This window comes from Scomber scombrus, chromosome 10 (genome assembly GCF_963691925.1).
Source record: "Scomber scombrus chromosome 10, fScoSco1.1, whole genome shotgun sequence".
Taxonomy (NCBI): domain Eukaryota; kingdom Metazoa; phylum Chordata; class Actinopteri; order Scombriformes; family Scombridae; genus Scomber; species Scomber scombrus.
Window position 1 is genome coordinate 29996301 of NC_084979.1, and position 13277 is coordinate 30009577.

At 36.2% G+C, this 13277-nt stretch overlaps 1 protein-coding gene across 1 annotated transcript; it reads left to right on the top strand.

Annotated features, from left to right (window-relative positions):
• Window positions 1-4790: 4790 nt before the first annotated feature.
• Window positions 4791-8909, top strand: LOC133987202 (uncharacterized). The gene is made up of 6 exons (XM_062426488.1): window positions 4791-4851; window positions 6532-6906; window positions 7216-7380; window positions 8368-8469; window positions 8556-8596; window positions 8766-8909. Exons 1-6 carry the CDS (start codon window positions 4812-4814, stop codon window positions 8907-8909), a joined length of 867 nt encoding a protein of 288 aa, XP_062282472.1. The 5' UTR covers window positions 4791-4811.
• Window positions 8910-13277: the final 4368 nt, after the last annotated feature.

The following is a 13277-nucleotide window of genomic DNA, read 5'->3' on the forward strand; positions in this document are numbered from 1 at the left end:
AACGCTATTGACGATTTTTCACGATAAAATTCCCCAAAAATATGCAAAAACACTTTTTTCTAAAATAACTGTTGTAGTACGATTATCAGGTGACCCTTGTTGTGTAGCATGATTTTGGTCATCCTACACTGTATAATATTAACGCTATTGACGATTTTTCACAATAAAATTGCCCAAAAATATGCAAAATCACATTTTTCTGAAATGACTGTTGTAGTACGATTATTAGGTGACCCTTGTTGTATAGCATGATTTTGGTCATCCTACACTGTATAATATTAACGCTATTGACGATTTTTCACAATAAATTTCCCAAAAAATATGCAAAAACACATTTTTCTGAAACAACTGTTGTAGTACGATTATCTGGTGACTCTTGTTGTATAGTATGATTTTGGTGAGTATACAGTGTATAATATTAACGCTATTGACGATTTTTCACAATAAAATTCCCCAAAAATATGCAAAAAGATTTTTTTTCTGAAATGACTGTTGTAGTATTATTATCAGGTGACCCTTGTTGTGTAGCATGATTTTGGTCATCCTACACTGTATAATATTAACGCTATTGACGATTTTTCACAATAAAATTCCCCAAAAATATGCAAAAACACATTTTTCTGAAATAACTGTTGTAGTCCGATTATCTGTTGACCCTTGTTGTATAGCATGATTTTGGTGAGTATATAGTGTATAATATTAACGCTATTGATGATTTTTCACAATAAAATTCCCCAAAAATATGCAAAAAGATTTTTTTTCTGAAATGACTGTTGTAGTATGATTATCAGGTGACCCTTGTTGTGTAGCATGATTTTGGTCATCCTACACTGTATAATATTAACGCTATTGACGATTTTTCACAATAAAATTCCCCAAAAATATGCAAAAACACATTTTTCTGAAATAACTGTTGTAGTGTGATTATCAGGTGACCGTTGGTGTGTGGAGTGAATTTGGTGAGACTACAGTGAATAAAAGTGGAGACATTGAATATTTTTTGCTTTGGTACTGCACTTTGTAGACGGTCCCTAAGCGCTCGCCTCTCCGCCCGCAGCGCATAGAGAGCAATATACTTCCTGCAGCCTGGATGACGACTCGTTTTGGCGAAAATGAGTTTGTAGTCAATAGTCTACCTTACTACGATAGGAAAGAGACATTTTTTATGTTTTAACAATGTTTCGTTTATGAGCTATTGATCGCTGAAGTTCGAATCTGCCAATCTCTTTCTAACTTTACCCAAGTTAAAAAGCCTTTCCCCCTGATCATCTCCTTTGAAAGTAGCATCATGTGTGTCAAACTCTCAGCTGAGGGAACACATAGGTTATATGAACCATTTCGGTTTTTTTTACCATGATTCTTTACGGGCTCCGTAAGTAACAGCTCCCCCCCCCCCCCCCCCATTAATTAAAAACGTCTCAGGGCAGCTAAACAAGCACGAATATAGTCATGACACCGTAACTCGCGGAATAAACCGTCAAAGAAAAAAATCAAACAAACTTCCCATTGTAAATTTACAACTACAAATGATGTCATACCTTCGCTGTTTTTATGATTAAAAGTTGTGTCTGGTCGCATAATATTCCCAGTAACAGCTACTCCAATGTCTCTGGATCATTTTGAGTCGATTCAAGCCAGTTTCCATTTATTTACATGGCATGGGGGATGAATTGAAGACAGCCTGCCTCGTTGTCCTCAATGCGACACACGGTTTTTGTCTCCATCTGGTGGCTGAACTGTGCTATTGTGACTGATTTAGCCAACTGCGCTACTCTCTAGAGGGCGTGAACTTGCTGCTGGAGCCCAATTTTTTCTTCATTCATTTTAATAATCAAAATTTTAATTTCCCTAATTTCTGAGCTGTGGAAATTAATAAAGGTAAAATAAATTGGGGAATGTTCACTCTTTTATGTCATTTTTCTTTAATCAGTTGCAGGACAAAACGTTCCACATTTGCATAACTTTTTCTCTGAAGACAGGAATAAGATCGTTCTCTGAAGCAAGTGTTAACTAAAATCAGTGTCTCAGATAAACACGTTCAACTAGACGATTTTGAAGTAAGCTAAAAGTAATCCAAAAGTATTTAGAATACATTACTTTACTTGAGTAATCCAAGGGAATACATTACAGATTACATTTTAGGACATGTAATCAGTAATCTGTAGGGGTATACATTTTAAAAGTAACCCTCCCATATGTCCAAATGAGTCAAATCAAGAAGATACGTTTCAACATTACAGTGTTTTTAGTACCAAAGTCTCTCTTTTTGTTACTATACTTCCACCACAGCTCAACAGGGAAACACTAATAGGGAATTTGATGCTAAAGAGACTGTAAATATGTCAGATATCACTTGATATGACTAACTCAGACTGATGAAGCTGAATAGAAGCTGATCATCTACTTTTACTCACTGTGGATTTTGTCCTCCATCACTTTACATTGAAAACACATTTCACTGTTCATATGAACACCAGACTGTTGTTTTAAGAAAAACTTGAGAAACTCTGAACCTGTCCTTTAAGCTTTCCACTATTACATTCAGTAGGTAATGGCAATGAAAAAAGGAGAGGAGAAAGAAATAAAGTATTTAAGTTAGTTGTATATATACTTGTTTTCCTCATTGATATTTGCTTCTATTACTGGTACATGTTATTAAATTAAAAAGTATTTGGTATCAGTATTCTGGCTCTGATGGTATTTGTGGTGTACTGTCATAGAGATTAAGTTGTTTTGTCTTTTTTTTCACTTTAATCAGTTTGTCAACTATGAAAATTGGCCTTCAGTCCCAAGATGTGAAGACTCCACCTACCAGAACCTCAATCCAGCCACCAGGGATCAGAATCAACTTTACTCTACACTAAGATAGACGAGCTGCACTAACATGCTCTAAAACAGTTTGAATTTTTTCGGTGGACACTATGCCAGCATAAATATCCCACAATGCAATGCAGTATTGACGACCACAACAATAACAAACAGACAATGGTGGACAACGACCAAGGTAGCTCTGGTGTAACATCTATAACATTTTAGTTCAAGTAAGGTTTCAATTTGCTTGGCATGATATATCATTTCTTAAAATCAGATCACACTTTATGGTTGGCACAGGTTACCATGGTTATGTGTCTCCAACCAGCAAAGAGGCTCTGCACATATTCAAAATACAGAACTGACAGGACCCTTTCTGTTATTTCTTCTAGACACTTATTATACATTTCTCAGGTTTAACATTACATTGTGATTGGCATCTGGCATTCAAATCTCTTCTCCTTCACTGAGAGAGGAAAAATCATAAACTCATTGTTGAATATGTTAATATGAGTTGTGCCTAAAGTTTTGGAAGACATAACGACTGTATGAACAGTAAATAAATATGAACAGTAAAACATATTTTGGCTGTTGTTTTTTTGGACTATACCTTATTATACATGTTTTCAATCTAAACTCTACATGTTCACATGCTCATAATATGCTGCATTGGATTGAAATTCATTGTTGCTGTTGTTGTTTTCTACAGAATGTTGCAAACAATAGAAACCAGAAGTGACGGGGTTTTTTACCACATGTTGCTACAGTTGTTCGCCAGAAAAGCTAAAAGAACATTGCAACAAAACCAGAGGTGTTCCACAACTCTTTACTTCCGTAAATTAGGTTTTCTGATAAAGCAGGTTGTTTTATGCTATCAATATAGATGCTATCGGATGCTTTCAGACTGAGGCCTTAAAGACTTAGTATAATGTTAGTGTGTGGATGGTCATTTTTCCATATGTATCATTTCATTTGTTATAAATGTATTTGTGCACCCTCTCTGAGCACAGCCAATTATAGAAACTCCTGTTCATTGAAAGAAATGCCAGTTTAGTATCATAACATATAAAGCTTTCAAATGTGAGCACATTCATCGGTTGCTATGAGAGATTAGCATTGCTTAATCTGTGCTAAAAGGTGATGAATTGTCCCTTTTGCTTGTTTTTGAACCACTCCTATTGACTATATTGGTGCAAACTACTTCCATTACTTGTTTGTGGAATAACAAACTGATATCCTTTACACCTATTGACAAATTGACTAATGGGCTAATCAAGGTAATCCGAGTAGATTATATAATCTCTTCAAGGAAGCAGATTGGTTCTTAGGCAAGTTTACATCAACATACCTTCTGTTACAAAATGCACTCAGACTGAAAAATGCTATTTTCATTGTACTGAATCTTTAAACTGTTAACATAAAGTTTAGCACTGATTATAAATGAAGTTCTACCTAAAAGACAGACATGACAGTAATGTTATATAACTTGGTAACACACAATATATGCAACTTGTTTTTGGAATGTAGTGAGAAATTAAGACATGAGCCAAAATGAGCATTACAACAGTGACCACACAAAAGACAATCTACTGTTTTAGCAGAACTTTGAAAAACATTATTTTTAACTTAAAATATTACAACTTGGAAAAAATGGTCCCCTTTTTTTAAAAAAACTTTACTGGCATATGATACAGATTTGTTTTACCTGTTTATAGGCACAGGAGGAGAAAAAAAAAACAATTCAGCAGAATTTTTTTCACTTACCTCTCAGAGCATTTCCAGGCACATCAAAGTCACCATTTTGAATTAATTATTATAAGCAAGGAAGATCGTATTTAGCTCATTTCTAAGAATGCATGGGAGTTCAGGAAACTGTGTTGACTGTGTTGCAACTTCGTGGTGCCATGCGGAACTTAAAGTGAGGAACTACATAAATTGTACGAAGACAGAAGTCATAGTTTCATTTTAAATATTTTTTCTTCATCAGAAACAACTTCAGAATGAAGATCCACCCTGTTCTGCTCTTCTGCTTCTTATCAGGTAAGTACCAATTACCCGTCTGTTGTTGCTGAGTAAAATGTGTTGCCATGTGTAAAGGTGTTACTGGTGTTACACAGTGTAGCAGCCAATAAATTAATAATGGCCTATAACATAATTTTGCCAGTTTTAAATGTAATAAAGCCGGTCATGTAATAACTAGGTATGTTTTTATTAGGTATAGTCACACTGTCACATCTCTGTTGTTTAGTTTATGTCTTATTTTGAAGATATGTTCTCCTTGTGTAGTTAGTTTTACGTCCTGTGTTTTCCCACCTTAGTTAATTTCCTTATGTGTTTCACCTGTGTCTTGTTTCACTCACCTGTGTCCTGTTGTAATCATCTCATGTCTATATACTGTAGGTTTTGGTTTTCAGTTCAGTCATTGTCTGAGTCTCTGTGTTAGTTTGACATCACACTTAAAACAGGTGTGGGTTGAAGCTGCAGCTTGTATATTTTACCCTTTTAACACAAACATAACTGTTTATCTTGTAATGCAGTAAGTTTTTTTTAACTAAAAGTTATGTCAGAGTTCTGAAGGTCTTTTCAGTTCCTCACTAATTCCCTCCTGTGTTTTATAACTTAAGTACATTATTATCAGAAAGACCTAATCATGTGGTGGATTGATAAAACAAATACCTGTAAAAAAAGAAATTATTTCAGACAAAGTCTAACTTTCACCATTTCATTTGGCCAAAACTGAGTACAAGCAATAGTTACCAATTTTAGCTTCTTCTGTTTAAGACACCACATAGACTGTTGAGTCTAAAATAGAGACACTCCCACGCCTTCACACATTTTTAGACTTGTTTCACACATACAGCGAGTGTCGCAATGCCTGACGTCAAGAATGTCTGCTAAGCAGCCACAGAAACCGCACTTCTGTGAAGCGGAACACTTTACTTTTGTCCTTCCTTTTCTTTTGAGTTTTTTTCTTTTCTGTTTTTTATGTAATATATTTACTTTGCATTTCGTCTCAATGCTTTCAGTTACACAGAACTTCAAGAACAAGCAAACTCTTTTCTCTCCCTTTAGGTAAATGTCCTAGGAATTGCCCCTCCAAGTTTAGAGTATCTATGACATCATTAAAACTTTAATAACCACCAATGCATGCCTCTGAACTAAACCCCCTTTAGGGGTAGAAACTTACTTTACAGCGTTGAGTTTTATAACTATGACTGGCTCTTCTTACAAACTAACATTACAGAGTGAGTTTTATGCTTATGGTTATACACACACAAACTAAATGAGACAAAAGTGAGCATTTCTGATATTTATAAAGATGTAGTTAGTGGGAGTTTATACTATGTTGCTGAAATAGAAGGAACAAGTGATTATACTGGCATGTTTATTTGAATAACACATTTCAGCAACAGGCTATTCAATGTACTTTACATAAAACATAAAAGGCATCAAGAACAAAATGTTTTTAAAAGGAAGTACAATAGTTTATGAGAATTAAAGACAGCAGCAGAAGTAAAGTTAATGAGGACAAAGATGTAATTGAAAACATTAAAATTGAATCAAATCATTGGAAAAATGTCAGAATTTATGCTGCGTCCATCGAGTCCTTCCTGACAGAAACTAAATCAAGTCACAGACTGGTTGAACTGGGCAGCTCCCAGTGTGACTCTGGATCAATGTAAAAGTGAAATATTGACTGTTGATTTTTTCCCCCAGCAGTGCTGCAGGATGGAAACATTGGTCTCATCAATGCAAAACTCCCCAGTTTTACAAAAACTGAAGGACAAAATATCACAGTTCCATGTAACTTTACAGAGACTGGAGACAGGAGGTACTTCTGTAAACACAAATCTGAAGAAAGAACCAGTCCTAAATTGTATAATGACTGTGTTCAAGCAGAACGCATTCTTGAAATGGATGGTGTCAGTGCTCAAAGAGGCAGATACAGCATGAGATATAAAACCACACGTACAGGAAGTCGTCTGTATGTGACCATCACACATCTGAACAAATCTGACTCTGGACGTTACACCTGTGCTTTGGATAAATTCTTTATAGATCCATACCAGGAGTTTAAGATCATCGTCACAGATGGTGAGTTTCTACTGAAAGTCATGAAAATGTTTCTTCATGTTTCTGGAGGTCAGAGAAAAGTTTTCACATATTCTTCTGACTGCAGTTGACAGTAGTTTAATAATCTGATATTTGGTCTAACTAATCACTGTGGAGATTGATAGTTAGTGTCCATTTACTGTATCAGTGTTTTTAGAAATAAAAATGATATACTGATTATTTAATTTAAATGTTGCCATCATTTTTTAAACAGCCGGTCAGATAAAAGAACATTTTATTTCTCTCATCAGGATTTATTTTGTATCAATGTGTCTTTTTTATTGTTCACAGGTCCGTCCACTTCAACACCAAAGATGACTACTAGACCCTTTTTAACATCGGCCCCATCAGCTTCCACAACAACAACAACAACAACACAGAGTTTCAGAAGAAGCACAGAACCTTCATCTTCCCCTAAAACGACCAACCGGCAGCAAACTGAGACAACAACTGGAGGTACATTTACTTTTAAGGATAACCTCAATAAGACAGAGGGCTCTCCGAGATAAGTTAAATGTGTTTTTTTCCATAAGTACTAGGGATCAGAATTGATAAGATTTTATTGGTATTCTTTATCAATTCCAAATCAATTATTTATGTAGAAAAAAGTTTGCCTACAACGCAACTTATTATCATCTCTGCAAATCAATAACCTTGCATATTGATGAATATATGAAACATAACTGATAGTTAAAGCCAAAAGTTAACTTAATTAATTAACGTTAATCAGTGGAGAGCAGCCTCTCTGATGCATCATTAGCTCCAGGAAAGACATCACTGTCCAAAACGCTGAGTGTTTGCAGTGTTGTTGAGGTGAGACGGACTGAACACAGAGTAATTTCCTTCACCTCAGTTGCTGTTAGGCTGGAGTCAATTTATGCAGGTTGTCAAAAGTTTGGACTCAACCTACTCATTCAAGAGTTTTTGTTTCTTTCTTTATTTTATTGTTTTACTATTTTATACATTATAAAACATACTGAATCAAATCTACAAAATAACACAAGGAAATATGTAGAAAAACATACTGGTAAGTAATCAAAACTATAAAATAACAAAGTCTTAAGAAAAAACTAAATTTAACCAGCTTCATGGCCACCTGGAATGGTTTTCAGGTAATAGGTGCGCCAGGTGTTGATATACTGCAAAAAGTCCTATTGGACTATTATAGTAACCCATACTATAGCAAGAACCCCTTAACTAAGTAAATTAACATTAAAACATGATGGTCAGTCAATACACACAATTTCAAGAACTGAATGTTTTCAAGCTCAGTGATTGGCTGCTTCTTGTCGAAATGCACCTTTGTAGAAGTCGTTAACGTCTACCCTGAAATGTTTTGCCTTGTACCTTAGACTTTTTAGTAAAGATTTTTAATGTTAGTCAATTACATAATAAAACATAATATTCTCTGTAACTAATTTGAACACTGTGTTTCTCATCCAGGTAACATCTTGTATGTGGCTGTTTCTGTGACTGGGGTTGTTGTCCTGTTGGCTGTTTTTCTACCGCTCCTGTACAAGTGTATAAAAAGAAAAAGCTCCAGTGGTGAGTTCCCCTTCCTGTTTTAACTCCTTATATAATCACAAATCAAGAGCAATGAAAAAACCTTTGTTGTACTTTGTCTTCCACAGATTTGAACAGCAGGGTCTACTTAACCGACACAAATATGGAGGTGAATATTTTCCAACCTTTTGTTTTCCTCTTTTACTTTACATCATGGTATCTGTGCTCAAAATGTTTAAATAACAGAGGAGTGTCTGAGCTGTTAAAATGGCTGTGTATATCTCATGTATATTATCATTCCTTGTCACCTTGGTAAATTATACTGTTGTTTTTTTCAGTCTGTCATCTATGAGAATTGTGCTAAAGTCTCCAAATTGGCGGAGCCTGTCTACGAAAACTACAATCCATCCTCCACCTACGAGACCCTCAATACAACCACAATGGCTCATGACGTGTACTCCACACTGGGACAGCAAATATAATACTTGTTTTTGTATTTGGATAAATTGTGTCACAAAGAAATAGTAGCCACTGCTTCAGCCTCTGCTCGTCCAGTGAAGGTTACAGTCGGTCTGTCAGCAGACACCGGTGTTGGCATTGGCCCGACTGGTGTAGAGGCGAAGATGCTCAGTACAGGCTTCATAACTTAAAACCCTCTTACGACAGGTTCAATCTTTCATTCATCCCATGTGTAACAAGTGATCTTAATTCAAATACATTATAAACTGACTTTTGCTTACTCAGTTTATTTGTATTATCGTTATTCTCCTTGTTGCTGTTTTTCTTTGTTGTTAACATGCATCCTTCCTTGTATAATGTATAGTATCACTGCTTTTAATGTATTTGATTGTCCTACTGTTTCATTATTGTATTTGTGTTTTAATGCTGCCTTGCTGGAACTGTGCTTTAATGGGGCAATAAAGAACTGAACTGTAAATTAGTTATTCTTATTCCACGTCATTTAAAATATTAACATCTACATAAACTGCATTGTTACAGTCCCTTTAAAAACAGGCTCAACTAGAGACAACAACACATGGAAAAGATGTTCAGACCTCAAAATTAACCACAAGAAATACAGTTATTATTTTCGAATCAACAATGAAGTACTCACAAACAAAGTAACAAACAAAATGAGGATTCCTTCTACTCCTCCTCAAATCCTCCCTCAGATGATTACAATTGCTCTCAGGTGCTTCTTCCTTTAAAAAAAAAAAGAGAGAGAGAATACAGGTAGAGGTGGAGGGAGGGCGCCAGAGAGAGACTAAGCAGCAGCAAGCACAGCGCAACGCCCCCTGCAGGACCAAAAATGTAACATGAGCGAAGTACATAATGACAACATGTGGCACAGAAATAACACCATATAGGCTTCCAGACACACAGAGAGAGAGAGAGAGAGAGAGAGAGAGAGAGAGAGAGAGAGAGAGAGAGAGAGAGAGAGAGAGAGAGAGAGAGAGAGAGAGAGAGAGAGAGAGAGAGAGAGAGAGAGAGAGAGAGGTGCAGACTGCTGGGTCCCAATAGGAGTTTTATTCGAAAGTGGCATATTCTTAGGTTCATGCTGAAAATCTGAATAAAGGCACTATTTGCAGCTCTATCAGATTTGGTACTGAAATCACTAGCGCACACACGCCTGGCAGTGTTTTAAATCTCAAACTTTCTCCGCATGCTCCTGCTGCTTCCATGGCCGTAGCTACCATTGAGGACACCGAGGTCATGTCCTCGGTATTTTTTTCTTGAAGTTTCGTTTCATTGTGAAAATAGCCGACGACACAATTATCCTTACATCAACGGACCTTCACGTGACACGTTCTTGCAGATACCGCTGCCATGTCAAAATGAAAGTAGTCGGCTATAAAGCCAGCGGCGGTGTGAGGCTTTGAAATCCACCGGGAATTTTTTCACCGGCCCCGGTGTCCCAACTGGTTTCCAATTCAACTGGTTTCCCTTACCGAACAGCTCCAGCTGTGTTGCGCTTCGTCAGCAGATTTGTCACAAATTCACAAATATACACAGCATATTACTGGAGATTTTTAAGTCGCAGTTATATAATGCTCACTTCCAGAAAAAATATTGTTAATTGGACTTGACCCAATTTTGCAAACTGTTCATTCATTGGACAAGCCCTTTTCTCCCTTTCCCAGCAGGCCGTGCTCCATTCCACATTTTAAGAACAAACAAAGAAAAATAATATATTGCAGTTATCATTTTTAATATACAACCATGGAAATTGTAGAATACTGAAATAGGAGTTGATTTAAGTTGCAAAATTGGAAATGATAAGAAAGAACCGGACCACAAGAGTGACCATGACTGAGAAATACACAGCAAGAAAGTGGTATAAATACATCATGGATTACAGCAAATTAAAATACATGTCTTGGTCTTATTTTTGACCTCGGTATTTGACAAATCCTGGCTACGGCCTTGTCTATGATATGATACGTTATGTATAAATCCTAGTTTATTAAAGAGATGATGATTAAGATATTAAAAATGTGTACTTTTTGGCATATGTAAAATACTCCTTCATATTTTGGCCCAGAAATGACAATAAAAAAGGTTATATATTATTATTTTTTTTGTAATTTTTTATTTTGTTTGGAAAAGGCATTTACAAACAAACATCAGCATAAAGATATAAAATCAAAGATTTCCATAAACCTATTCCAATTTTTCAAAATTTTCCCCCATCCAGTCGTGCATACAGGTACTCATATAAAAAAGTCTGCTGGAGTCAGAGATTGTGTGATAGAGGAACATCCATTTGGTCCTTCATGAACCTCCATATTTATAATCCTGGAAACTTGTTGTTGTATAGTCCGTCGAGTATAGAAGGTTTAGTACATTCAGGTACAGTACTAACTCACACATAAGACCCTCCCTTTTACCCACATGTTCACAGCCTGCATACCTGGGGTTATCATTCGGTAAACAACAGACTTACAGTCTTGAAATGATAACTATATACAATTAAGTGAAGGAGCTTACATATTTAAGTTTTCATCCAGGAAAAGGTGGAAAATAAATGAATATGTACTTCAGAGGGATCATACAAAGTCTGCTCGGGTTGGAGTTATGAATTCAATCCATCTTTCCCAAATTTGGTCAAACTTATCTTTTTGGGTCCTCAGACAATAGGTCAACTTTTCCATCTTGAAAATTTCCAGAATTGTTCCGTGCCAATCATTAATTGTAGGTGGAGATGGATTTAACCACTTTCTGGTGATGGATTTTTTACTTGCGGCCAAAAGGGCCTGAAGCAGCTTTATATCCCTCCTTAGTGTCACACATACAACACGACCCAGATACAGATTTTCGAAATTGAGGGGAAACTGACACTTAAACACTGTATTTAATGTGTTGTGGATGCCACTCCAGTATTGATTCAGTTTGGGGCATCCCCAGAATACATGGAAATGGTTTGCCTCTGAGGAACCACATTTTCTCCAGCAATTTGAGTTTGTATTCTTGTACTTTTCTTGATACGGGGTCTTAAAATATCTTATAACATTTTTCCAACAGTGCTCCCGCCAGTCCATTGAGTTTGTTGACGACCACTGAAAAGTGCAAATCTCCCCCCAATCTTCCTCAGACAGCTTCATTCCTCCCTCTTTTTCCCACTTGTCTTTAATATGAAGTGTATTTTCATTAGTAGCATGCAAAAGTGAGTCATATAATCTAGAAATGCTTTTTTTAAGAGTTGAGCTGGAGGCTGATTTCAAGATTTTGTAGAATGCTAATTCTGTTGCTGATAAGTCTATAGTTCTACAATTTTGGTTGAAATAATCTCGAGTTTGGAGGAATCTGAAAAAGTCATTTTGTTGTATATCATGCTTGGCCTTTAAACACTGAAAACTTTGTATTGCGCCTTTGTGTGTAAAGGAGAGATAGGTTGTAAGACCCTTCTCGACCCAGGACACGAATCTTTTATCTCCCCTATTGGGTAAAAAATCTGTGTCATAGGCACACCATCTGAAAAGTTTTAGCATCTTCTGGATTCCACAATCTTTAACTACTTTCTGCCATATTTTCAGTGTTTGATTAATCCAGGGGTTGTTTATGTTTTCCAATTTAGCTGCAAGTCCTCTATCAGCAATTGTGGCTTCAAGGGGAAAAGTAGTGTTCAAACCAGATTCTAATTCTTTCCACCTGGCCTTGTATTCCCTGCTGCACCAGTGCAGTAAGGGAATAAGTTGTGAGGCATAGTAATAGTTTCTTAAACAAGGAAGTGCGATCCCACCGTTCTCCTTTCCTAGTTGTAAAGTGGAAAACCGAATCCGTGGCTTCTTTCCCTGCCAGATGAAGCGGGAAATCCATTTATCCCATTCCCTGAACTGATTGTCGTTCACCTCTACTGGTAGAGTCCTTAAAATGTATAATAGGCGGGGGAGGATATTCATTTTGACTGCACTTACCCTTGAATTCAAACTGAGAAAGGGGATGAGGTTCCATCTGTGCAAATCAGATTTTATTTTTGAGGACAGTGGACCATAATTTGCCTGTGATAGTTTTGAGAGATCCTTAGTCAAATTAATGCCTAAATATCTTATTGAATTAGCTTCCCATTTGAGATTGAATTTATCCTGTAACTTTCTTTATATATTATTATTATTACATAATTAAAACTATTTTATAAAATGGCTTTTGGCTATTTTAAGTTTTTTCATTTTAATTTTTGTTGTTATATCTGATTGTATAAACTTGTTCTAATCAACATACAGAGGTATGATGGTTTTTTTTGTCAAGTAATAATCTTTGTTTGTTTTCTCACTCCAGCAGCAAGTCCACCAAACACCACAACCCCTTCGGGCCGTTTGCTGCAGCACTGAACAGATCCTCATCACATTTCT